This window comes from Anabrus simplex, chromosome 3, assembly GCF_040414725.1.
Source record: "Anabrus simplex isolate iqAnaSimp1 chromosome 3, ASM4041472v1, whole genome shotgun sequence".
In the NCBI taxonomy this organism is placed as follows: Eukaryota; Metazoa; Arthropoda; class Insecta; order Orthoptera; family Tettigoniidae; genus Anabrus; species Anabrus simplex.
The window spans coordinates 350222362-350250270 of record NC_090267.1 but is presented as its reverse complement, the minus strand read 5'-3'; the positions used below and the strand labels follow the sequence as shown (position 1 = coordinate 350250270).

Genomic DNA, 27909 nt, shown 5'->3' with positions numbered 1-27909 from the left:
GCCCCGAGCACAGTTGCACGTCGGCCTACAGCTGTAAGAGTGTCAGTCCCAAGCAAGTCTTTGCTGTGGTTGTTTTGGATCGCGCAACAGTAGCTTGTCTGACCTGTTGGTGCTTAATTTTACGTTCCTAAGTAAATTGTGCAATAACATATGTAAATTAGGCCTACTGTACTTATGCATAGTGGTTTGCAGGACATTCAGTTTTGGAGAAGAAGAAAGGTAGACAGTTTACAAATGATGAAAAATTAAAGTTTATTGAGAAAGTGGATGCTGATCCACACATGAAACGTATGCAAATCACCCAGATGTTGGACATTCCCATGACAACTTTAAACATAATTGTAAGCAACATGTATAGGGTGGGGGTTTTTTTTGGTCCCCACAAAAACGTCCTAACCAGTTTTGGCTGTACGTAACACTTGATCAGATAAAATGACAGTCTAATGGAGTTGGATCCCAATAAGTTAGGGACTATAAATGCTCATCTTCCGAAGGAATGTAAAGTCTGTTCTATTATATGGTTCCAAGACTTGGAAAGTGACTGGAGTAATTATATCCAAGTTGCAGACCTATATTAATTGCTGTTTGTGAATTATTCTTAACTTCTGCTGGCCAGAAGTAATGAGATGGCCGTACAGATAAAATGGCGAGAATGGAAATGGATCAGGCATACATTGAGGAAGCGAACAAAGCAGTTGAGAGAGAGGCACTAGACTGGAACCTGCAGGGTAAAAGAAAGAGAGGGAGATCCAAGCAAACGTGGCAAAGATCTGTTCACATGGAAGGGATGGAAAAATGCAAGACCTGGAATGAGGTAAAAGGGCTGGCTATCAACAGGACCAGATGGAGATGCTTTGATACCCTATGTTCCATGAGGAACATCAGGAATTAAGGTATGGATGGTACTCTAAAAAGAAAGGGGGAAAAAAAAGAAGAAGAAAAAAGAGAGAGAGATTTATGAGAACATGCGTATTAGTAACTACACGGCTTTTTTATACATTTCTCATGAATGTTAAAAAAGCACAATGTTGAACTTGAATTGATTACTATTCTGATTGTTGAAACACACAAAAACATGTTGTCTATTTTATGTATATATATACAGTATATGCTTGAAAAGGTGGATCGATTTTCTTTAAGTTATAACTGCTATTATATTGGCTGAGGGATATCCCAATGTTTAAGAAAATAAAGTCACATCAGTCTGGAAGGGCGATAGTGGAGGATAACTACAAGAAGGAGAAAAGAAAGACCTTTAGATGGATCATAATAAATTTGTTACGAAGTCGAAAAAAGAAAAACGGGAAAGGAAGCTTACCCCTCGAGGTTCCAGTGATGCACCTTATATAGCTGTTAGTGTTGTGACAGTAGTAGCTGGCTATGGCATGGTGGAGAGGGGAACAGGGGAAGTAAGCGGAGGGAGCAGAGAAAGTTTCAGGAAGGGAAGAAGAGGGGAACTGTTTGGAGGATCATTCGTGTGATGTGTGTTCAATTTTCTATCAATATTTGAATAGTGTAGGAATTATTGACCCTCCAAGAACATTAGTGTTCCCAGAAATTTCTGTGCCGCTGGAACCTCGGGCGGTTAGCTTCCTTTGCCGTTTTTCTATTTTCCACCTCATAATAAATTTTTTTATGATCAGTCTTTCTTGTAGAAATCTTCAACTATCGCCCTTACAGACAGATGTGACTTGATTTTCTTAAACATTGGGTATTCCTCAGCCAATATAACAGCATTTATAACTTGAAAATCAATCCACCTTTTCAAGCATATATATAACAGATATGTTTTCATGTGTTTCAACAATCAGAATTTTGACCTATTCCAGTTCAACATTGTGATTTTTTAACAAATATTTTGATGTTAATGAAAGATGTATTAAAAAAGCAGTGTAGTTCTTAATATGCATGTTCTCACAGCTCACTCTTTTTAGAGTACCAACACACAATGATATTAATGTCACCTATTATCTGAATAAGTGTTAAGTTTTTTAGATACAGACTACATCGCCAAGTGTTGGGTGGCAGTAAATATCCTGACTCCCTAAAGGGGCTAATGGCTTCGGGTGGATGAGCTCCCTTAGGTGGGGTGATGGTCCCCTCAGTGGAGGAAATGCCACTGGATTGCATCACTGGAACACCCAATAGCAAACAAGCAGAGGAGGAACCTCTCACTTCGGTTCGCAACGGTTGTGGAGGAGGATGAGTTCATGCCAGACGGACTGGCTGTGAAGGCGCTACTCATTCATAACTCGAGTCTGAAGAAGTCCGTTGCCATCTTGGTGCCTAACCTGCACGTCTCATCTTACATGTGCCGCAGGATATGGCTTCAAGACCGTGGGTGTGAAGATCACTTCCTGGCAAGTCGGCATCCTCCTTAAACAAATCCATGCCATTGGGACTTTTCCTGCTACCTTCTTCCTTTCGATCAAGTCCAGTGGCGATGGGGCAAGAATGGTGGAGGCCGGTTTAGGGTAAACTGGGAGCCTCTAGTCCAGACCTGCATGTTGGCGGCAGATGTATGATGTAAATGTTATAATAAAAGTGTTTTTTTTTTTTTTGCTAGTTGTTTTACGTCGCACCGACACAGATAGGTCTTACGGCAACGATGGGACAGGAAAGGGCTAGGAGTGGGAAGGAAGCGGCCGTGGCCTTAATTAAGGCACAGCCCCAGCATTTGCCTGGTGTGAAAATGGGAAACCACGGAAAACCATTTTCAGGGCTGCCGACAGTGGGGTTCGAACCTACTATCTCCCGAATACTGGATACTGGCCGCACTTAAGCGACTGCAGCTATCGAGTTCACAATGAAGTATTTATTTATTTTCCACCTAGTCGATACAATGATTGCCTAAGGCAATTTTTATTGGTCAAAAGTGGTACATGTTTCGTATATTATCAACATCTTCAGCCACATAACACAGTTTAGATGAAAAATATAAAATTGACAAAGTAATGCTTTAGAGGAAGTGTTTATTTGTAAGTTCACCTATTCGATACATAAAATACATTTATAATGAGGACTTCATCCTTGTTATAAATTTCGCTATCCCACCAACAAGGATAAGGTCCTAATTATAAATGTATTTTATGTATTGAATAGGTGAACTTACAGATACACTTGTATTTTAACATTTATATTGAATTTCAGTACAGGCGCAAATATGAGAATATTTACTTGTAAAAATCAGATGTGTGATGGTCGTCTTCATGAGACCCGGTGGCTACTCAAGAATTTGGTCCTGCATCTGTGCCTGGGCAAGCCTTTTTAGGACCATCACTGCCCACCCCAAATGGGGAAGGCCCTAGGAAATGTGGGCTAAACATCGGAAGTCGTCCTTTCACCTGGCTGGGCAGCTGCACCCAGCGGGTAACCCCACATGTGGTTGAAATATGGCAGATGAATGTAAAATTATATTTGTATCCTGGAATGTCAGAACATTGCTTGATAACGACAACAGTGATAGGCCGGAGAGAAGCACAGCTCTCATCACCCATGAGCTTGATATTCTAGACATAGACGTCGCTGCACTGAACGAAACTAGACTATCAGATAGATGTAGGGAAGATTGTTGAGTCTGGATCGGGCTATACCATCTTTTGGAAAGGGAAGAGAACCGTATTCATGGAGTTGGATTCGCAGTTAAGATGAAACTGGTAAATGATCATCAGCTCACACCCATTGCATTCAGTGAAAGGCTCATGTCACTCCGTATACCACTCTCCAGAGATAGGTTCATCGCACTCATCTCTGCATATGCCCCCACCCTGAAAGCTGATGAAGAAACTAAGAACCATTTCTACCACCAGCTGAACTCCGTCATCACCAAGATAGCATCATCAGACAAACTGCTACTGCTTTAATGCCAGAGTGGGAAGGGATAATTGGTTGTGGGGAAGTGTAATGGGCAAACATGGTATTGGTAATTGCAATGCCAATGGTCTGCTACTTCTCGGCCTGTGTGCAAAACACGAGCTGTTCATCACCAACACTCAGTTTTGCCTACCTAACCATTACAAGACCACATGGATGCACCCACGATCCTAGCACTGGCACATCCTCGACTAAGTCATCACCCGACATAGTGACAAGAAGGATGTTCTCATCACTAAGAGTGCGAGGAGTATTGATAATTGTTGGGCAGATCACAAACTTCTGATCTGTTGACTCAGAATATCCTTCCATTGGACACCAACTGTGCATCACCGAAGCAAGCCCCAACGCAAGTTTGCCACTTTCAAACTCTCTCAGATAAATCCACATCGTCGGACATCCAAAATGCAATCGTGAACTGATTGGTAACCAATCCAGTATGCACAAATAACATGGAGCAAGAATGGTCAACACTCCAAAGGGCTAGCATTGAATCAGCTGGGGAAATCATCGGTTACAAGAAAAGAAAGAGGCAAGACTCGTTCAAGGACAACAATGAAGAAATTTTGAGCCTTATCAGTGCCAAACAGGAAGCCCACCTATCCCTTCTTCAAGATCCATCATCCAGCGTGAAGAAAGCTGTGTTTCAAGACCTGAAAGATAAATGTCTGACTCAAATAAGAGAAATGAATAACTGCAGGCAGGAGAAGGCTCTAGAACGCCAGAGACCTGCGGAACTTCTATGCGGGAATAAAAGATATCTACGGTCCACCTCGCTCTTCATTTGGAACTCTGAAAACAGTTGATGGTGCTAACACCCTTACCAATAGTAGACATCCTGGAGTGCTGGAAGCAACACTTCTCCACTCTTTTAAACTGAAGCTCCACTGCTGCCAATGACTTTCTACGGGATGTGCCACAACTCCTCCTTTCCCCTCAACTATGGATGGCAATGCCACCATCTTATCAGGAATTCTGTGTGGCACTTGATAGGCTGAAATCTAGGAAAGCACCTGGACTAGAGGACATCCCTCTGGAGCTAATTCAAGGTGGAGACTTACCCCTGAAAACAAGGCTCTTTACCCTCATCCTCTCATTTTGGGAAACCCAAAAAGTACCCGGCGATTTCAAAAATACCAATATCATTACTATTTTCAAGAAAGGTGACCGTAGTATATGTAACAACTGTCGTGGCATTTCTGTTATCCATTGTAAGTAAACTTCTCACAAGGATCCTGCTTAGCCGCCTGTGAGTCATCTCCGAGAGGACTCCACCAGAGTCTTAATGTGGTTTCTGAGCCTCCAGAAGTACTGTAGACATGATCTTTTGTGCAAGACAATTGCAAGAGAAATGCAGAGAACAGAAGCCTCTCTATTTTGTGTTTTATGACCTGGAAAAGGCCTTCGATTGTGTTCCAAGACTCGCTATGCGGGCAGTTCTGAGACGCTTTGGCTGTCATGAGCATTTTGTGGGCCTGGTGCAAGCACTTCATGATGATATGGCTGGACAGATTCTCCATCAAAACAACTTCTCCGAACCATTCCCAATCACACATGGATTGAAGCAGGGTTGCATACTTGCTCCAACTCTGTTTGCCTTGTATCTGGCGGCCATGCTTTTTGAAACAACAGAGGCCTCTTCAACTTGACCAGACTTCACTCGCGAAGACATACCAGTGTTACTAAAGTAACTGAAATGCAGTATGCTGATGATACCGCATCACCTGCTCTTACACCTGAGGAACTGCAACAGTTTCAAGGATGCATATGACCTTTTTGGTTTCACCATCAACTTACAAGTATCCTTGAAATTCTATGCCTCACCAAAAAAAAAAAAAAACCAATATACTTGCTCAGCCTGCACCAGGGACTAACATTCCAGAATTTAACATTACCATCTCAAACACCAAATTAGAACAAGTAGACCACTTCACTTACCTTGGGAGTGTCTTGTCAAAGACCTGTATTTCAGAACAGGATATGGAAAACAGGCTTCGTGCTGCGCATGTGGCCTTTGGCCGACTATCACACAGAGTCTTCAGGAATAAAAACCTTACAATTCGCACAAAAAGAATGGTGTATCAGGCTGTAGTAATCTCTACACTTCTCTATGGCTGTGAAACGTGGACCTTATACCGCCGTAACATGAAAAAGCTGGAGCGCTTTCACCAGCAAAAACTATGCTCCATCATGAACATCAAGTGGGAAAACTACGTCTCTAATGTTGAAGTTCTCAAGAAAGCATGTGCTAAAAATGTAGAAGCATTGATCATTGGCCATCGCCTCAGATGGTCAGGACATGTTCGCCGTATGAATGACACCAGACTACCGTGCCAGATCCTCTATGGTGAACTTAGCTCCAGTTCAAGACCTCGGGGTGCCCCCCTGAGACGTTTCAAAGACTAACTTAAACAAACTTTAAAGATGGCAGAAATAAACCCACAAACCTGGGGAACACTTGCCAAGGATCATTTACTTTGGCGGCAAAGTGTCTGTGCCTCAGTTACATTGCCGGGCGCGTGGTGAATTTTGTTCACCATTTATTTTTCTTAGTCTTAGCAACTGGTTAACAAGTACTAACTCTTACATGACTGATATTTTAACTCCTTATATGCTTTATAATCCTTAGACATAATAATTACAACACAAATTACAAGTGACAGTACATAAATATAATAATAAAAGGTAAAAATGTTCATGGGTAGAAGACTGAAAATAAAATTGAAACATATGAATACTTAGCTCATGAAACACTACTAACAATCTTCATTAATCATTATCATTATTCTCACAGCTTACACATCTAATGCATCTTTTAGAGTATGCTTTATACACAAAGTTTTGACACTGATTACACTTCATTGTGGTGACTTGATTATGTTTCCACTCACAGTGAATGCATCGTCCTCTCCTCGATGGCAATTTGTTTCTTCTAATGTTTCTTCCTGATGGTATGGGGATAACACTGCTCGGATATCCAGAGGCAGTGTTCCTATCTTAGCTTGTTCAACCAACCACTTATTCATGAGTTGAAACAAAAGATTTTTCAATCCTAGAGGTAGCCCTTGAAAAGCTAGTGGTGCACCACATTGTTTCGTCTTTCCCAAAGAAAAACTCCCTAGTTCGTCGTGTTCGTAGCTATCAACTACGCCTACATCACCTTCTCGTTCAATCTCACTGTCATGTTCAATGTCTGAATGATTTACCACTTCATCTTCACCATCAGAAAAATCACAAACTTCAGCTCCCTCAGATCCTTCCTCCTCATCAGATAATTCCTGTAACAGCGTTCGTATGTCTTCGCCCTACAATAAAAATAGGTAGTTACTTTTGTTCCTTCTATAGTTTACATTTTAAAATAATAAAACTCCAAGAACGTTTAAGGTAAAATTTTACTCACATTTCCAGGCGCACGGTAAAGAAAGTTCACCAAATGACGGCACGTGCGAGTCAAGGTCGAATAGCATGACACGTACAATTTCCTGGACAGATACCGCTACACTGAGAGTATCGATAAGACTTCGCCGGAAGGTACTAGCAGCACGACGGCTGTAGCTCTTAGGAACTAAAAACTACAGATGAAATGCACAGGTTGGTGAACGAAATTCACCGACGCGCCCGGTGTAGGGTTAAGCAACTGGAACGCATACTTTGCCAAACCCAGTCAAGATCTCCCCCGTCCCTCAGCTGTGCGATGTGTGGATGTATGTTCTATGCAAGAATTGGCCTGTATAATTACTGGAAGTGTAAACACAAATTGCTGTGAATTGAAGTGGGCTATTAGCCAGGAAATCTGTAAACTCTGAATCGAGTAACTGCCGCCGTCGATGACATGGAATATTTTTAAACACCTGTTTATATAAGTTATGTGTGTGTTTTTATGTTCATTTATAGTCCTTAACTTATTGGGAGTTGTTTACTATGGCTACTTTCTGCCTCTTTATGGCACTATTTACATCAAAAATCATGCCTATAATAACATATGGGATAGAAATCATATGGCTGTACCTCACAGAAAACAACGTATCCTCTCTAGAAAGAGTAAAAGCTCTATACATAAAAAGAGCGATCGGTGTATCCAAGACTACAAGATCAAGACTCGTCTACCTCCTAGCGTGAGAATCCTTCCTCATTGAAGACTTCAGAATACATCTGACTCTACCCAACACCAGAGCATCAGAAAATCTCCTAGCAACACTCAGCAAAAAAAGAGAAGACATTCCTTCAGAATTCTTTGGAACTGGGGCCATGATAGACCGGACATGGACATCATCCAACTTCGAGATGAGGCACGTATTTACAAGACTGGCAGTACATGGTTTCCACCATCTAATTTGTACCAACACCTCATACCATGAACCGACAGAGACATGTAAGTGCAAACTATGTGGATACATGTGTGAACGTTACCACATAGAACTCTGCATCAAAAGAACAAAAACTATTAAAGAATATGCAATCCAAGGTGCAAGCACGCGAGAATAGTGTTTATAAATATATTATTTTTCTCTCTTTCTGTATGGCTATTTGGCTGCAATAAATATATTATTATTTAACTTATTGGGATCAAACTCCATTAGACTGTCTTTTTATCTGATCATGTGTTAAGTATCAGATACAGACTTCAATGAACATATTAAATTTGCATATATTGTGTGTTTTTGCAATCATCTATGGTGCTCGCTTCTTGGCATTTAACCCCATTCGACTTTTGTTTTTATTAAGACATTTGGAATGTTACTATGTCCTTATCTAACAATGTCTTGTGAATAGCTGAGGATGGCCTTCATATCAGCCAAAACTAGTACTATTCAGCAATGAAAAATTGTGTATTGATTATGTGGTTAAATGAAGGCTTTTAGTAAGGAAAGTAAATAAATTTCAATCGCTATATCATCATGTGTTGAAAGTCTGGCTGGTAGTTACATTTGATCCATCACCATCTTCAGAGGGGTAGTCGCCTTACCGATTTCTTGCAAAAAGATCACCAAAATCCATTGTTTTTTTTGTGGTTTTACCTGTATATTTCGATGCAAGCAGCTTGTTTTGAAGAAGGGTCAAAGAGGAGAGTACATGATGCAATTATAAATTAATACCGTATTTACTCGAAATTATCCCTTTTTTCCCACTTTTACAGCCAAAAAATGTAAAGTGGGGTCCAGTATGCGATAACCTCAAATTTTGTGCAGTGAACACGACTTCTAGGCTATAAAGAGCTATAAATTGTACTTGTAAACATTCTACACTACAGTGAAACCTCATTAGTGTGTTCCTGATTAACACGTTTTTCCGCTTAGAATGTCATAAATTCTAAGTCCTGATTCTTGTATTAAATCTATATAAAAATACCTCGCTTATCAAGTCAAGAATTTTCACTATTAACTCTTGCTACGATCACATTTTTTCGAGACTTGAGAATGTTACTGTGTTTGTCATCCCTTTTGAAAGAAACGTGATTTCCAACTCGAGTAAGAACAGTCGCCACAATTGTGCGATTACAGGAAAGGGCCTTCATGAAATTCAAAGGATAAGTTGCACTTTCAGGGAGCAAGCCATTAGCCTCAGGTATGTTCAGTTTTGCTTGCCAGTTAGCAGCGCGATTGCTGAATAGCAGAGTGAGCCTGTTTATGCTTGTATTTCACATTCCATTCAGAAGGTAGAAATGTATTTTGTGTTGAGTGGTACAGTGAAGAAATGTGAAATTCATTAATAACTTAATGAAGACGAAATTATTCCTTGCAGTTGCACATGGTCGAATGTAACTTCCAATTAATTGTCTAAGAGTGTGACTAGAAAATAACATTTAATAACCCACTGCTCCGAAATAAAAGGCATCTACTAACATTTGTTTCAGAAAGAGTGTGATCCACTATAATACTTCAATATTTTTGTTGGCCCCTGTGCACATGTTTTCATGTTTGTTGACTGGTGTTTTTCACACTTTTCAGTGTACCGGTACTTGTTATTCTATAATTCCCAGCAGAAAAGGTTTTCATATCTGTTCTCTTGTGTTTTTCACACCTTTTAATACTGTCCTCTCATCTTTAGAAATGGTAGAAAGGCCTATAGTTTTCACTGTACCCACGGATACACGACGTAAACTGCCCTCATGTCGGAAAAAATCATATTTATTGTTTCCATGTCCCTGTTCGTTTAGGTTTTATTTGTATATTCATTAGTACAGTTTCTCGCTTAACACATTCTTTTTTCTTGTCCCCTGTAGAAACGTTCCAACGAAGTTTCACTGTATTCCTTAACAAACTTATGAATGTATTTGAGTTATACTGGCCATTTTTGTTGGAAGGCAGTATTTCTAAATGTAAAAAGACAATAAACGGTGAATATGATTTTTAGACCTACATATAAAGTAAATGTAGTCAGTTTTAGTTACTCATATCACGCCATTCGTTTCATCTCATTAATTCCTCTTATGAGGTTGCCGTCGGGAAGGGCATACGGTCGTAAAAACTAACTTTGAAGATTCTTCTCACTTCATACTCGACCCCGTAGAGACAAGGGATAAAGGTATATTATCATATTATGCAATATTGATACAAAATAACTTAATGGACAGTCATTTGTCTCTGTCAGTTGAGCAGTAGGCCTACCACACAGTAAACCTGAATAAACCTGATCACTGCTTTCATTTGAATTATGATCTTGCGCAGCGAACTTCCCTGTTACCGGAGTGTTATTCCAAGTGATGTCATCTTCACTGCCATCTCGTCAGCCATGCACTACAGTCAAGAGCATTCGAGGTCCCGTCTTTTGGAACATTTTAAAATAGTTCCCAAATGGTTTCTGGAGATGGTCTATGATATTCCCAGTTGATGTGTGTGTAGTAGAAGCCACTCCTTCCGAATAAAGCCATGCTGTAGAAAGGATGCCAAACCACCAGCTGGTAACTAGCGTATGTTACGACTTGTACTTCCGAATGTAATACACAGTGACTGGTAGCATTCTTTTGATAACTGCACCTCTTGAAAGCCAGACCCATATTTTTAAGTACATTTCATGCTTGTTCTCTACATTTTTCACATCCGGATTTACCTAAACAGCTGTAAATGAGATAAGAGGTTAGGTATGCTATCGCCCAGATAGTGCCAAAAGTTCCACAACGGAAAGAATAAAAATAAATAACAGGAAAAGTTTGCATTTATGGATATCAACAGGTGTGGCGGAAATGTGTTTTATAATTTTGCACGTTCAATGTCTCAGTTTCTTTTATTAGTGCATATCCTTGTATGTTCGGCATCTCCGAAAATCATTAAAAATAAGTGGGGATATAAAATCAATATTATTATTATTATTATTATTATTTGTTAGGTACGTTGGCAAGTAAAACAATTGTTATAATTGGATAGTTTTTATCACTTTTTAAACATGCTTCTCTCCAAAAAATATATTCTGGCCCGAGTTACGAGATATTAAAGTATCACTTTGTTAATGATCTCGCGTGCTTTATTAATAGCAACAACCGTGAATATTTCTCAACTAAAGTAAACTCGTTTCCTCATCCCGAGGTGGTGCAGCTCTTTTTAGACAAGCCCCCATTGGACGGGAGTTACATACACCATTTTTACCGCATATCAACCTACCTGCCAGTCGTAAATCTCTGGCAGTACGGTACTGGGAATTAAACCCAGACTTCCGAGAACGGCAGCTAATTGTGCTAACCATTATGCTGGCGGACATTCTTAACACAAAACAGACATATAGCATGACTGATGCATGCACCTATTTGTGCGACATCATCAGAGCTGCAGTAGGCTTGCGCTACGGAGGCGAGCATTTCTTAACTGTGAAACACAGATGCACCGCATGATTTTGACGCGTTTTTTCATTACGTGGGTCATACAGACGAAACTATTCACAAATTTGTGCGATATCAGAGTTGCAATAAGACTTGTACCTGCTTTGAAGCGGAATCGTTGTTCTTCTCTGGCGAATTATATTGGTGGGGGGGCGTCTTGTCTTGTATGCGAGATTTTTTTTTTTTAAATTTTCTTTGTCTCGGAAAGCCAGGGGGCGTCTGATACGCGAGTGGATCTAATACACGAGTAAATACAGTAACTGTTTGGCTTTAAGCATGTGGCAAAACAGGCAAAACCTTTATGAAATCTCCCCCAGGAACAATAATTTTCCCATCAGAAGAAATAGAATGTCATTACCTATGATGTGTTTTAGAAGACTGTTCATACGCACAGTAATAACTTACTATTTGCCATTGGGGCTTTATCCCATATTAGCTGTGCTAATCGAATATCAAAAGCTGCTTTGGAATTTAATTTTAATCTGGACACTGAACTCTCGTTTAAATTTAGAGGAATTTTGAATGTACTATGCACTGTTCAACTGCTGGGTAGCAAAACAGCAGCTATTGCTGTCCACAAAGTAGGCCTACAACTGACCAAGAAGACGTCTGCTGACTGAGCATGCTTGCCTATCCCTTTCCACCTCCTTTATCGTGCCACCTGCTCGGCACTCTCACAGTTCAGGCGGCCTTGAGACACTGGCGAGTGCAGTCGCCAATCAGAATGCTACAGTTTTGTTTAATAATTTAAAAATATACGGTAAGAAATTTTTATACTTTTAAAGACACTCCGAAAATGTACAGGTCAAGAGCTTACATCAGAATGCTTTACGATGTGAATCAGTTCTGCCGTTCTCTCAATCTTGCAGTTACAAAAAATTTGCCTAGTGTATTAAATTTATTTATTTATTTGTTTATTTATTTATTTATTTATTTATTTATTTATTTATTTATTTATTTATTTAACACATTCAATTTTTAGATCTTTACAGCATTATTTAAAATATCATGATAATCACTTAGAGTAAATCAGATAAGGAGTAACAATAGTACAATTATGATTACTATTCTATTGATGAAAAGGGACAGTAACTAGTTCTGTGACCTCTTTTAGTCATATAAGGGGCATTTTAAATTAATCTGTTGGATTTGATAGTGACATATCAGCAAGATTTATTTCATTATGTATCTTGAGTCATGTTTTCCAGCATATAAGGCACTGATAATTAAAAATAAAATATAGCTTTTCATTCATCCAATAATTATTTATATTGGTGACAAGTCTCCCATGTTCTTTTTTTTTTAATACCTCTGGTAACCATAACTCGTGTACAATAATTTGGAATACCTTTTTTTCTTTCAGCTGCAATCAGTCATAGCTGCCCTAGTATGTTGGCTGTGGATGTCTTACAATGTGAGTAAATCAGTATGCTAGACCGTAAATGATTTCATGGAATGAGTGTACCTTGAATATTAAAACTGATATCAAGAGAGTGATGTTGATCAAATGTAAAATATGCAAAGTAAGTTCTAGCTAACAACTATGTATTTAAAACTTTTCACACATGTCAGGGATGGGCAAACATTGCATATTGCTACACGAACATACCCTGCTATATGGCAATGCTGTATGCGTGGTAAAGTACAGAAAGTCATTCCTTGCGGAGGTATATTTGCAGCTTTTGTTGCTGGGGTATTTACATATCAAGATTTAACCTTGCTTCATATCTTCATTTCCTGTTTCCAATTTTCTGGGTCAGGTTGTGAATCAAGCACCTCCATAGTTGTCTTATCTCTTCACCACTCCTCTCCTTCCTCCAGTATTTCTGCTAATTTTACTCTCTTCTCTGTACTCTCGTTCACTGTATCCATCCACCTCTTTCTGGGGCTTTCTCGTTGTCCTATTATTTTCTCCATAAATACTCTCTTTGGAGCTTTATCCTCTTCCATTCTCATCATGTATTCATACCATTTCAGCTTATTGGTCTCTCTCTTGTCTTGCAGTTTAGGAAATCAAAATCCCTTTCTTATTTCTATGTTTCTGATTTTATCCTTTTGTTTCTTCCCATTATTCCTCAAAGGAATTTCATCTCAGCTGCTTGGATTCTGATTTCACCACGTTTTGTTTTTGTCCGTGTGCCTGCTTCGTATGTCAAAATTTGTGTTTAATAAATTGAGTACAGAATTTATTTATTTTTTATTTATTTATTTTTCTTTTTTTTTTCTTTTCCTTTCTCTGGGACATCCCGGTTCCACAATATACCTCTCGCATATTGGTAAACCCATTGGCTTCTTGGATTCTTCATTTATTTTCCCATCTTCTGCAAGTATACACCCCACATATTTGAAGCTTTTTGCAACTTTTAATTGTCTTCCATTTACTTTAATATTCCCTCTTCCTTCTCTATTACCTCTTACCATCATTACTGTTACTCTTCTCCACATTTATTTTAATTTTCATTCCATATTCCTCTATCTCCTGATTCCCTACAGTACTTGTTTGTGTACTTCGATTTCATCTTTTCCTCATATTACTGTGTCATCTGCAAAGAGTAAGGCCTTTGTCTCTTTGTTTCACTTTTTTTTTTTTTTTTTTACAGTCTTGTAGATTTCATCCTTGACTGTGATAAAGAGTTGAGGGGATAATACACTTCTTTATCGAAGTCCTCTTTCTGCATTGAACCAGTTTGTTTGTCACCGAGCTCGATAGCTGCAGTCGCTTAAGTGCGGCCAATATCCAGTAATCGGGAGATAGTGGGTTCGAACCCCACTGTCGGCAGCCCTGAATATGGTTTTCCGTGGTTTCCCATTTTCACACCAGGCAAATGCTGGGGCTGTACCTTAATTAAGGCCATGGCCGCTTCCTTCACACTCGTAGCCCTTTCCTGTCCCATCGTCGCCATAAGACCTATCTGTGTCAGTGCGACGTAAAGCAACTAGCCAAAAAAAAAAAAAGTTTGTTTGTCCTATCTTAATCTTCACACTACAGTAAAACCTCATTAATTCAAAGTCGTTGGAACGCAAAAATCGGATTTCGAATGACTTGGTTTTGAATTAACTGCCAACTCGTAATTCAGAAATGTGAACCCTTGCCGCATCACAAAATATTTGAAGACACATTACTGCATGCAGTTAACTTTGATTCACAATTTAAACCTTTCAAATCCATGAAGAAAAAAAAAAACTATTTCCAAAAATGTTTCCAACAAGGTGCATTTACAGTATTCAAATAATGCACTTGGATAACTCATTGTGGCTCCCCTGTGCGAGTGCTTTATTCATTGGATTACTGTACTGTATGCATTTTAGATGCCCTGTACTTGCACGGAAAGTATCTTATGCACTTAAAACATCGTGCCTTATCGAATTTTCCCATGATGAGGGGAGAAAGTTTCTCGCTTCTGTCTGTATTACAACACAGTGCAGTGACTCTATCCTTGTACAATTTCCTACCATGACACTTGTCTCATAATTCAGAAGTGCCAACCCTTACTGCATCACAAAGTATTCTAAGACACACATTAATGCATGCAATCACTTTATTCCAAAAAACCCATTCTGTCATGATGCGGATAAATTTTGAATTTAAATTACTCTGTAAAATACTATTTTAAAAAATGTAAAGGCAGTTTTGAATTAAAAGTCTGAATTTCAGTAATAGACCGACATTGTTCTTTGAATTATTAATTATCCGTATTTTGAATTAAACAATTTAAATAACATGCAAAACCATACCTCATGTTTCCGGGAACGAGAACTGCTTCAAATTAGGTGGGATTTTGAATTAACCACTTTCGAATTATCGAGGTTCTACTGTACTTACACACTTTTCATACATGGCTTTCATCATTTGTACTTTTGCTCTGCCTACTGTCTTTTTTATCAGTGCGTCCCGGACCAGTTGCCAGGGTACACTGTCGTGCATGCCTTCTCAATATCTATAAATGTCATCACTAAATTCTTCCTGAACTCCCATCTTTCTTCCATCATGTTGCTTAATGCAAAAATTAGATCAAAAGTTGATCGCTCCCTTCTAAATCCCTATTGTTCTTCCTCCTTTTCCTTTCTTCTTTCATTCTCGGTCTTTTCTCTAATATCTTCTCAAAGAACTTTGCTACATGTGAAATGAGGATTATTCCCCTATAGTTGCTACATTCTTCCTTATCACCTTTCTTGAATACTGGAATTATTACCCTTTTTCCAATCTTCTGGTACTACTTTTTTTCTTCTGTATCACTCAAAATAATCTTTATATAAATGTAACCCTACTAGAGCACTGCAATGTATGCTTTTCACTCGCTTGTATTCGTTCGAAGATCCTGGACTCCAGTGGGTTTCCCCCCGAGCGGAGAGCTGTTGATTTGCGAGGACAGGAAACAGGCAATTATGTGAAGTTTTGTTAGAAAGCGATAAAATAATGCCATTACATTTACGTTTGTCCAGATTTGTCTTTTTATTACTTATAATTTATACTTGATGATATCTTCGTATTACAGATACTAAATAATAATAATAATAATAATAATAATAATAATAATAATAATAATAATTTATGGCCTCAGCAACCATGTACAGACATTTCAATTTGACGCCATCTGGCTGTTTGCTCGTCAATTTCGACGTTCCATTTTACTCTAGGCCTACTAGATGGCAGACAGAGTACACCAAAAGTCTCTTCGGCGTCAATGGCTGAGATTTAATGAAGTTTGTCGGGTAAACACCAAATGTGTCACCAGAGATCTTTTACATGTCAACATCGTACGACATGGAGTATCGAACAGATTTTTTTCCGCCCTTCAAAAATCCAACTACCTCTGCCGGGTTTGAACCGGCTATCTTGGGATCCGGAGGCCGACACTCTACTACTGATCCACAGAGGCAGCTATTACAGATACTGATTCAATGGAAATTAAATAGCTATTTTTTATCTTGTAAACAACATTAAATATAGTTATCATTTTATCATTCTGATAAAATATAAATAATACATGAATCAGAACTCCGAAAAATGAAATACATAAGTTAGGTACCATTCTGGCATTTGTCTGGAGGAGAAGTGGGAAACCACAGAAAACCACTTTGAGGATGTCTGAGGAGGGAATTGAACCCCCCTCCACTCAGTTGACCTGAAGCTGACTAGATCCCATTCCAGCCCTCGTACCACTTTTCAAATTTCGTGGCAAAGCCTGGAATCGAACCCGGGCCTCCAGGGTTGGCAGCTAATCACACTAACCACTACACCACAGAGGCAGGCGTAAAATGAATACATTTTTTAAAATAATTTGCTTTACGTTGCACCGACACAGATAGGTTTTGTGGCGACGGCGGGATAGGAAGGTGCTAGTAGTGGGATGGAAGTGGCCGTGGCTTTAATTAAGGTGCAGTCCCAACATTTACCTGGTGTGAAAATGGGAAACCACGGAAAGCCATCTTCAGGGCTTCCGACGGTGGGGTTCAAACCCACTATCTCCCAAATGCAAGCTGACAGCTATGTGACCCAAACCGTGTAGCCACTCTCTCGGTAAATGCAAAATTAAACTCTATTTTCGGTTCGAAAAGAAGAGTAATGTAAGAATAACGAATGAGAGCAAGGAAATTAAATAATGTTTTATGTTCGTTGTGTTATGGATTCTATTGTTATATTTAGTGTTTTAGATTCATTTAAATGGTTATAGCAGTGAAAATTAAATATGGACGTTTCCCAGTGCTTGAAATGTAAATGTTATTCCCTCATTAAGTGTTGTATTTCTATGAAATGGAAAACCAAATATTCTTTCTGGCTGCAAACAAAATCGATTACACGCGGCTAAGACAAGGCTTTTCAATGTCCATTTAAGATCAACCTAATGAGCATCTGCGCACTTATTTCAGCTACCTTTGTTTGTGTTAGGTGAGATGGTTTTAGAAGAGGGTAGAATATTATCCCCATTTACTCTTCCATACCGTGGACCAATATTTACTAGTTCTTAAGACATCTCAGAAAAGCCATCACCCGACACGACACTGAAAGGACATAAATCAGAAGTGCACATTTTTACACATTTCTCCGCAAGCAATTTTTGTGTGTTCTGTCAACACGTACTTTACAGATGTGTCACCACAATGGTAATTACATTACATGTTATTGATTTTACGTCTCTCTAATGTGTGACCTCAGGTATGGTGTTGTAGTCTTATATGTCACCAATGAAGAACATACCTACCATCTTACCATTATGATTAACTGCAATAGAAAACTTTTCCCACACATCACTTTTGAAGCCTACTGGCTTCCTTAAACTGTATTCGTGACTTGTAAGTTTATCCTGCACTACCACTTTAGTTTCCCGTTCCCTGTTGACTAGGCAACTGTCACCCCGAGTGTTGCTTGCTCATCATGAGCATCACTCACTCCTAGATTGCTGGCGGGCAAAAAAGCCTCGTAAATCACTCCATGTAGCGGTATACTGTACCGTTCCCATCTTAAAATAGTCTACCGGCGCCGTCGGAGAGCTGCGTGTCGGTTTGCAAAAATAAGATCAGGACTAAAATTAATAAAAAATCTCAGGCTAAAATATACCATAGGTATGTGAACGGGAAACAGTAACATAATTCCATGAATAAAATTCAAAATAGGGGGTAAGATAGATTTATTGTATAAGAACATTATTGAAAATTTGCAAAATAAACAAATTAATAAGTAAAACAATTAAAAATGGCTCAAACAACTGCCAAAATTACCAGTATGTGCCGTGCACATTGTTAACTCTTTCCGGTCTAACTACGAGCATAGCTCGCAGCGGCCGAAATTACGCTCAGGCCGCGCTGCGGGCAAAGCCCATCGTGAGGTTTGACAATTCACTAAAAATTGAGAACGAACTATGCACGCATTCTGGTAGTTACATCGTGTTTCTTCATGTATTAGTTACGTGAGTATTTAAGCAGATGGCAGTATTATATGTCTAAGTCAGAGAATTTACGATATTTTCGATCAACATGCATCAGTAGATGTTGTCACTCAGTGAGCTCTGAGACATGGCTTCTCGCGGCAAACATGTGCTTGATGAAAGTTATATTTTCGATATTTTATGATATAAGTTTACGCGCAAATGAACATGTTATTGACTTATGAATTCAAAACATCTTCTTACATGTCAATATGATTGGAGTTCGTTTTATGGCCTAGCGCATGTTCCCGCGTATTTCAAATTTGCGTGAATACGTAAGATTGTCTACATATTAGTAAAGTTGTCTGTTTAGAAGACTGTATTTTCTCTTTCTCAGAAGTCTTTTATGGTAAATGGAACAATTTTCTTACATTTGAGTAACTTTTGACAAAATTTATCAATTAAAATAGAATGTCATAAGAGCTTCCAATTTCATTATTGTAATTATTACTATTATTATTGAAAAATTATTATTTTTATATTGTACTCATTATTGTTGTTTTGTTATTGCAATGCACATTTTATATTAGCATAATAGGGTAAATATAACAGTATTTCAGAAAACTGTACTTACTTAGTTATCCGTCAGACCTTTTTTCCATTCGCAAAACATGGTATAATATACTGTATAAACAGTTTTAAAATCTCAGGTGACAGTTGACATAATACAAATAGCATTTTTCAAAACTAGATGTTCAAACAAGCACAAAGAAAACAGAATCATGCAAATATCTCCTACAGGTACAGAGATATAATGTTTTAAATATACTTAAAAATGCCCAGTCCAGAACGTTTGTTAGGGATATTAAGGCCCAGACTGGAATGGATTAACAAATAATTAATACATGACATGAAAATACGGGCAATATCCCGTATTAATATAAAAATATTTACAAATAAATCTGGGGAAGAATACACACTTCGCTTCGAGTCGACGCAGTTAATTTAGCTTAATAAATCCTGACGGATATCATTCAATTAGCGTTCATAGGACATACCGTGATAGAATAGAATTATGCTATATCCGATCCATATTACAAGTTATATTTACAACATTTATCAACTATTCACTGTTCCAGGGGTCCCTAACTTAAGTCTACACTGATTTTACAAACAGACCGTTCTGTTACAAGTTGGACGGCTAGAAATCGACTCCCCAGTAAAGTGAGCTTCGGACTCATATGTAATAAACAAGTCTTTAACAATGATGACAATGACATAAACATCAATAACATATATGACACAAATGAATAAATGACACACTTCAAAGAAACCTGTAAATATCATGCAATAAAATAAACAATTATCACTGTGTATCCGCATATCTGAAATACAATTTATGAGATGCTAAACTCCTTATTATAAACCAAGGAAATCCTGACTCAGCTACACATGTTGATGGTCGTTCACCTTCAAATCGTATCATACATCTTCTGACACTACTAATTCTCCAGTTATGAGACATCCTGCCTCGCAAGAGAAGATATCAGCTAATTGGATTCTTAATTCTTGCCTGAGAAATTCTAATATATCAGGGAACACATACTAACGCTGCAAATCAGTGCTCTGTTCATTATATAAACAACAGGCCTCGAACTCAACTTAATGCTTTTCAATACGCATTACTACGCCCTTAATTACACATTTCAATTTAACACAGCTACTATATATGACACACAGCACATCTGGCCTAACACCTCGGAGTACACGAGTTCGACTCTTATAGTATTAATGAACACTCTAGGCAAATCAAGCCTTTCTCTCACAACGCAGCTAACACCATTATATTTTTCCCTTATATCAGTTAGCAGGCACCTCCGTTCTGTCTTAACACACATTTCTATGAATCTCAATTTATCAGGCTAATCTTGCCTTTCTCTTGTAGTATCACAACACAATCACAATGAGCTGATTCTCTTTGCCTGTCTAAAAGACACTATTTCAACGATGCACTTTCGATCTGGTTACATCTGCCATACAAACACCTGTAAACATGCCCCATGCTTTAAAACAAACAAACTGTTCCCTGCTAAAATTTATTCCCAAACAAATTTACGGCTGTGCAGCCTCCTTAATGAAAGTCTACACCCTGTAACATAAATTGGAATACACAGTAACCTCATGACAAATATATCCTTATCTACACCTAATAATTTCCCTCTTTCCCTTCTAATAAAAAGGAAAAATAATAATAATAAAACTTCAGGGTTCAAACATGCACTTCCCCTGAAACATACCATTACTTTACAATAATAAAACAGCTCAGCCACAAAAAGACTGACATTTACAATTAAACTACTTCAGGATCGAACTAGCCTAATTCATCTATCTAAACATGCCCATAATTTAAGGTAAACTTAACTGGTGTCGTCTCAGCTTTCTTCATGGTCCCCAGGCCACTGCGTCTGCGTAAATCACGCCATCGTTGCAACACACATAATAGCGTTACAAGATACACTGCTGGTCTTTGCTTCTTCCATTGCTGTCTCTGAAATATGGTGCTCCGCACACACCATTAATTTATTCCGAACGATAAACGACGATTTGCACACGGTCTTTGCGATAACGCGTACCAATTCCAGCTTTTGCACTAATGGTGAGGTGGCTAGGAATAAAACATAATATTACACGAGTTCCAAAGGCACTTTGAAACTTTACTGAACTGTGATGGAAATGTTACTCCCTTAGACAACGAACCTTATGATTTTGGCAGCGCAAATACCAATAGTTTGACATCTTTGGAAGCGGAGACAGCAGTATCCAAAACTGAAAAACAAGAAGTCAGCTGGATCAGATGAATTTAATATTGAGATGATCAAAGCACTCACAGAGTTTGGTCAACAGTGGATGTACAGAATACTGAACAAAATTTGGAATGAGAATGTAATACCCAATGACTGGAAGCAGGGAGTCATCATACCATTCTTGAAAAAAGGTGATACGAAGAAATGTACCAACTACAGAGGTGTAACCCTACTGTCACATGGCCTCAAAATCTACAAATCCATCCTTGAGAGCAGGATTAGAAAATATGTTGAACCTACACTTGAGGAGAAACAACAAGGATTTAGACCTCATTTTTGCCACCAGAATTCTCTATGAGAAGATTTGGGAGAAAGGTAAAACACTTATAACAGTTTTTCTTGACATCGAGAAAGCATACGACCATGTACCACACAGGCATACCATGGAATGTTTGAGACTTAAGAAAGTGCCCGATGATGTCATAGCACGAGTATAATGATTATATGATGAAACCAAGAGTTGTGTCCAGGTCCAGGATGAAAGGTCAGGTTGGTTCGAAACAAAGAGTGGAATCCAGCAAGGAAGTTGTCTTTCACCACACCTCTTCATAATCATAATGGATGAAGTTTTAAAAGCAGATAAAAGAAAGGATCCAACAACTAATGCCCTGGTTTTTGCTGATGATGTAATGGTATGGGGTGAGATTGAAACAGAAGTACAAGCTAGACTAGATCTTTGGCGTGAAGCTTTTACAACCTTAGGTCTTAAAATCGGCAAAACCAAGACAGTTGGCTTGGTGATGAGTAGAAATTCTCCAACTATTCATCTAAGAATTGGAGATGAGGAGTTGGTTATTGTAGACACCTTCCAGTACTTAGGTAGTGTTCTGTCCTCAGACAGTATCGTACATCAAGAGATTAGCAACAGAATACAGGAAGTTTCCACATTCCCTCATGCTGTATGTCAAATACTTTTGGAAGAAACATTTCCGTTAATTTCCAAGATCAGCTCGTACAAAATATATCTGTTACGTGTATTTGACATACAGTCTGGCAGCAGCAACACTTAGTGGATCAAGAAAAAGTCTTTTTCAGGTAACAGAAATGAAGTTCCTCCTTTCTTGTCTACAAAAAATAAAAATGGATAAAATAAGGAATGTGGATATCCGACAACAGCGTGGATTGGAAAGAAGCTTGCTGGAGAGCCTTGACTTGTAGAGATTGCAATGGTGAAAAGAATGGATCCCCATAGGACTCCTCGAGCATACTTTGACCGTAGTGTTCCTGGAAGGAGACCAAGAGGAAGACCTCGTGATGTTTGGGAGAAGCAGATTTTCAAGGACCGTGAAATCTGAAATATAAGCTGGCATCACATATATATATGAACAACATCTGAACATCTGTGGATGGACAGGGAAAACTGGAGGAGGCTTGTACACTACCGCACCCAGCTTGCTGGAATTAAGAAATTATGATGGCGATGATATAATTTTTATAGAAAATTACATTTTAAACACTGCATTTATGTTCGTTTTTGTATGAGACTCACAGTTTATAATTTTTTGGATTTTATCAATTAAAGCCTGTGTCAAAACCCAGAAAAGCTTTTTTTTACTTTGGTGGAAAATTTTTGAAGTTAGGGAGAAAATCTATATGAATTTCTTTTTTGTAGATATTTGAATTCTAAGCACATGTCATAAACTCTATACATCATATTCACTTTTAAGGATCCCAGACACGCATCTTTTCTGACTAGCTCTACCTTTTTTTTTAACTGCTTACTCCTCAGATAAGGTAACATAATTATGTGTAGCATATAATAATCATGCCCCGCAACATAAGCTGCTCATCTTTGATATGAAGATCAGAAAACCTTCCAACAAGGGTCATCCTTCGTATGATCGCCCTCAGGCAGAACAAGTGGTGGAATCTATGGAAGCAAAATGCAGCTCTTATCAACTGCATCAAATTCCTCCCAGTCATTCCAGGCTTTGCTGATGCCCTGTGATTCTGTTGTCAAGGTTGCCAAGTCAACCCTTGGTACAGTGATGGTAGGCCAATGCAGAATAGACAAGCAGGCATGGCTATGGACTGAACAAGTCCCTGGGAAAGTGAAGGAGAAGAAAAATGCTTACAAAAAGTGGCATGTAAACAAAACCGAAGAGAGCAGGGACAAATATGTTGCAGCGAGACAAGCAGCTAGAAAAGCTGTTGCTGGGACCAAAGCTGAGCAGTGTGAAGGTCTGTACGCAATGCTATACACTATGGGAGATAAGGGTATCTATCGGCTAGCAAAAGCAAGAGATAAGGCAACACAAGACATCGAACACTTAACGTGCATCAAAGACAAAGATAAGCGCCGACTGCAGGACAGAAATCATATCCTGGAAAGGTGGCAGCAGTACTTTGATGAAATTTCAAGTGTGGAATTTCCTCATTTTCACAAATTCCACCACTAAGCCACATCCCCTCTAATGAAGTCGCCCATGCTGTAAAGTATGTGAAAAAACATTCAAAAGCACCAGGCTCATGTGATCTACCAGCAGATATTTGGAAGCTGAAAGAACACCCTAGTGATGCTGTTAAATATCTGGCCATGGCAGATGAAGGTCATGCTCCCACTGACTGGGCAACAAGCATAATAGTGCCCATATTGACCCAGCAGACTGTTCAAACTATTGACTTGTGCCTTAGAGACCTTGTTGCTGTAGGCATCAACAAGTGTGGTTTTGTAAAGGGATTCAGTACTTCTGATGCAATCTTCATGGCATAAATGCTTCTGGAGAAATATTGAGAAAAGTATAAGCTACCTGGCATTCCTCAACCTAGAAAAAGCGTTTGATCATGTTTTGCATCAGCGTATCTGGTATGTGTTGCGCGACTATGGCATACCAGAGCTGTTTATCGACTAGGTCTGGATGCTTCATGAGAAAACTTATAACAGAGTAAGGTACAACATCTAGCGAGCCGCACAGCAATTGTTAAGAAAAATGTCTTCATATAAGAATACCAGCAATCCATGAACATTTAAGCTGGAAAACCTAATGCCTACCAGCAGTCACCACTGCTTTTCATACTTGTTATGGATACAATCTTATGAGACCTGCGTGAGAGTGTTCTTTGGACTATACTGTATGCCAGTAAACCCCTGCTTGTAGCTACAATCAAAGAGGAACTGTAGGGTTGTGTCTAAATGTTAAGAAGACAGAGTATCTGGAAACTAATCCAAGGATATCTACCATCACAATCAATGGTCAAGACCTAGTCAAAACTTACTGATTCACATATTCAGGATCCCACCTGCAAAGTGATGGTGGTGGCATTGATCGGAAAGTGTGAGCTAGAGTGAATGTGGTATGGTTTAGATGGAGGGGAGTCACAGGAGTGCTGTGCTATAGGCATGTGCCCGTCCACCTCAAATCAAAGGTGTACCGCACTGTAGTTTGTCCGGTTGCATTGTATGGAACCGAGAGCAGGCCAGTCACTGATAACATCTAGAGTCCTTTGCACACCATGGAGATGCACATATACATTGGCCTCTTGGAGTTTCTCTCCTTGACCACATAACCAACGGCACGATCTGGCAGAGGATGGAAGTTGTTCCCATTCAAGACAAGATGCAAGAAGGGTATCTAGATGGTACAGCCATATCCTAAGAACACTTTGGCTCCTGTGTATATCAATTTAATATGCTTTAAGTGTACAACATGGGGTCATGTACTCGTGCAGTGTTCTAGTTTGAGGCCCATGTAGAATCCCTATTCACATTTACTACTAATTAGCATGGAGATTTGGTCCTGGCTGGCCTCAGAGTTTAGTGTTTTGTAGTTAGCATTTGGCTTTCTCCCACTTGATGGTAGGAATATCACAAAATAAGAGAAAAATGATGAGTGGCCTCAGAATGTGTTTGGTAGTATAAGGCTGGTTATGAGTATGTTAAAAAAGCTATTGAAGTGATACACTGGCTATTGTTTTCAGTCCCTTACACTCGGCTCACTAAAAATAAGTTTTCCCTAGACAAGCATGATTTTAACGTCATGTTCTACAGTCCCTCAAAGACAAAGTAAGTGCATATGGTCAGTGTGACTAATCCTCTCAGCCGTTATTCCTGGCTCTCTAGACTGGGGTCACCCTGTCACCATTAGATAGCTCCTCAGTTAAAGGTAGACACGTAGACAGAGTGAATCTGGAACCAGCCCTCATATCCGGGTAAAAATGCCTGACCTGGCCAGGAATCGAACCCGGGCCATTCAGGCGAGAGGCAGGCAAGTTAGATCGCGGGGCCGGCTTCAAACATTAATTACCGGTACGCGAGTTAAAAATCTCGATACTTTACACTCCAGTTTACCGTGAAAACTTCTTTCAGTTCAGCAACTCTGTTCAGCCAAACAACAGTCGACTACAAGTAGTTTTTAATTCTCTAATCTAATAAAATAAAGCACATTAGATACAAAACTGCCCAACATTATGGCAAATCTTTCCTTTTTTTAAATCTTCCATTGTAATTTGGTCACCAGTATACTCATACCGAATAAATTAGGCGTACATCAACTTTTAAAGGATATGTTGAACTTGAGAATGTGGTTTCAAATATAGGTATCAATTCTCAAAAGTTCTCAAATGCATTATATTCAATTCTGCCCATCATTAAATCACAATCAAATTGGAAAGAGAAAAAATATCATCAAAACTTCAGAAATTATGGCTATTTGTGACCTTGAGGTCACCTGGAAAGTGCACTCTCTGCACAAGTCAGTACGAATGGGAAATGATGCAGGCTTTTTAAATCTAATGTACGCAAATAAAACAACTGGTTTTAACACAAAAACCTAAAATTCCCAGTCTTACATTAGGACCGAAACAGTAACAGGCAGTCCCAGGACCTCCTGTAGTTTTACATATGTACGTAAGGTGCAACATCTCTTCTGGTCTCGATAACATAATCGTACAAGTAACTATTCTCATTTTGGTTCCGTATTGAAGTTGACGTATGTCTCAAGTATTATTACTATTATTATTATGTATTATTATGTATTATGTATAAAAAATATTTGACCATATGAAATAGTGGATTGTATTGTATTGAACAGGTGGACTTATAATATTGTAATAATACTTGAGACAAACATAATCGTATACGATAATATTAAAATAGATTTGTGTTAAGAAGGACATAATGTAGACGTTTTACAAGTACAAGCATTTGACGAAACTCATTCAGTCTTTGAGTAGAGCTGTTGAAACGCGCTCTATCTCCTTCCAATTGTTGTGGCCACGCTCTGCTTTGTTTTCCAAGGATTCTCAAAGCAATACCACCCGAATCGATGCTAAGATAGTCCCTTATGCAAGTTCGTTTTTCCAGTACAGTAGCATACTTGCTCTAATTATCGCAATGACGGGACATTAACACCAAGGTTCATTAGTATGCTGTAGCCGTCCTTTCGTGAGATAAAGTTTCTTGAAAAATGCTTGGTCAAGGATTTAGAGTTGATGGGACTGATATTTTTGTACGGTTGATCCGGGAAATCGTTTCTTTAAGGAACGGGTAATGCAGGATTTTTACATCGTGATTTAATTAGGATGCTCACGGGACCATGTAGTTTGAACAAATAATCTGGGAAAACTTAGTTCCGGGAATAGATAATCAAGACAGTATAGGTTCATTGGGTTGAGAGGCTCATCTGTTTCTCCCTATTGTTGCTAATTCCAATTCCAGCTCTTTCAAAACCTTGAGTAAATAACATACCTGCTAACCCTTCCGATTTACCTGGAAACTTTCAGTTTTTTAACTCGTCTTCTGGTTTTCAGATTTATTTTTACTGCTTCCGGTTTTTTGACCAATATAACCTCCAGTATGCTCAATACTCTTTCCCTAGGATGAATTCTTATAAGTAAGTGTAATTTACGCAATCTCATTTTCAAACGTATTTATTTGGTAAGTGTATCGTCCATCACCTTTGTGTATCGTATTTCCCGCTCACTGCAGCAGCGTGTGTGCTGTTCAGCTGAGAATTCAGGATAGCAATCGTCCTACAAACCAGAGAAGCTAGTGCGCACTAGCGACTCCATCAAATTCGTTAATTGAGACAAAAGAGTGAGTTTGTTATTGTGTATGTGTGGTTCACGCGCTCGTTTCTGTGTATAGTCATTGGAGTTGTAGGTCACGCGTTTTTCCTGAGGTTCTGTGCTTTTCCCCTGTCGAAGTCGTATGTTAATAATGTATTTATCTATTTTGTATGTGGTAGTTTTGTGTATTTCAGTGTGTGTGTGTGTTTATTCTTAGTTCACAATTTTAATGACTTTATTCCAGAGAGTTGTGTTGGTGACAGTTTCTGGTATTTTCTCTTCACAGTATGGCCACACAATTTAACAGACGTTATCTCGAAGTGTTCAGAGATGGCTATAAAATTGAATTGCCGTTCATTTTACAGTCTAATATAGCTGCAGTCGCTTAAGTGCAGCCAATATCCAGTATTCAGGAGATGGTAGGTTCCGAACCCCACTGTCGGTGCCTCTAAAGATGGTTTTCCATAATTTCCCATTTTCACACCAG

General features: G+C 38.8%; 1 protein-coding gene across 1 annotated transcript in view; it reads left to right on the top strand.

Annotated features, from left to right (window-relative positions):
- Nucleotides 1–27909, top strand: part of pasi1 (pasiflora 1) — a 90150-nt gene that overhangs the window by 50903 nt on the left and 11338 nt on the right. Inside the window, exon 5 of the mRNA XM_067143236.2 lies at nucleotides 13050–13100. Coding sequence (XP_066999337.1) covers nucleotides 13050–13100 — 51 coding nt within the window. The remainder of the gene's footprint in view (nucleotides 1–13049; nucleotides 13101–27909) is intronic.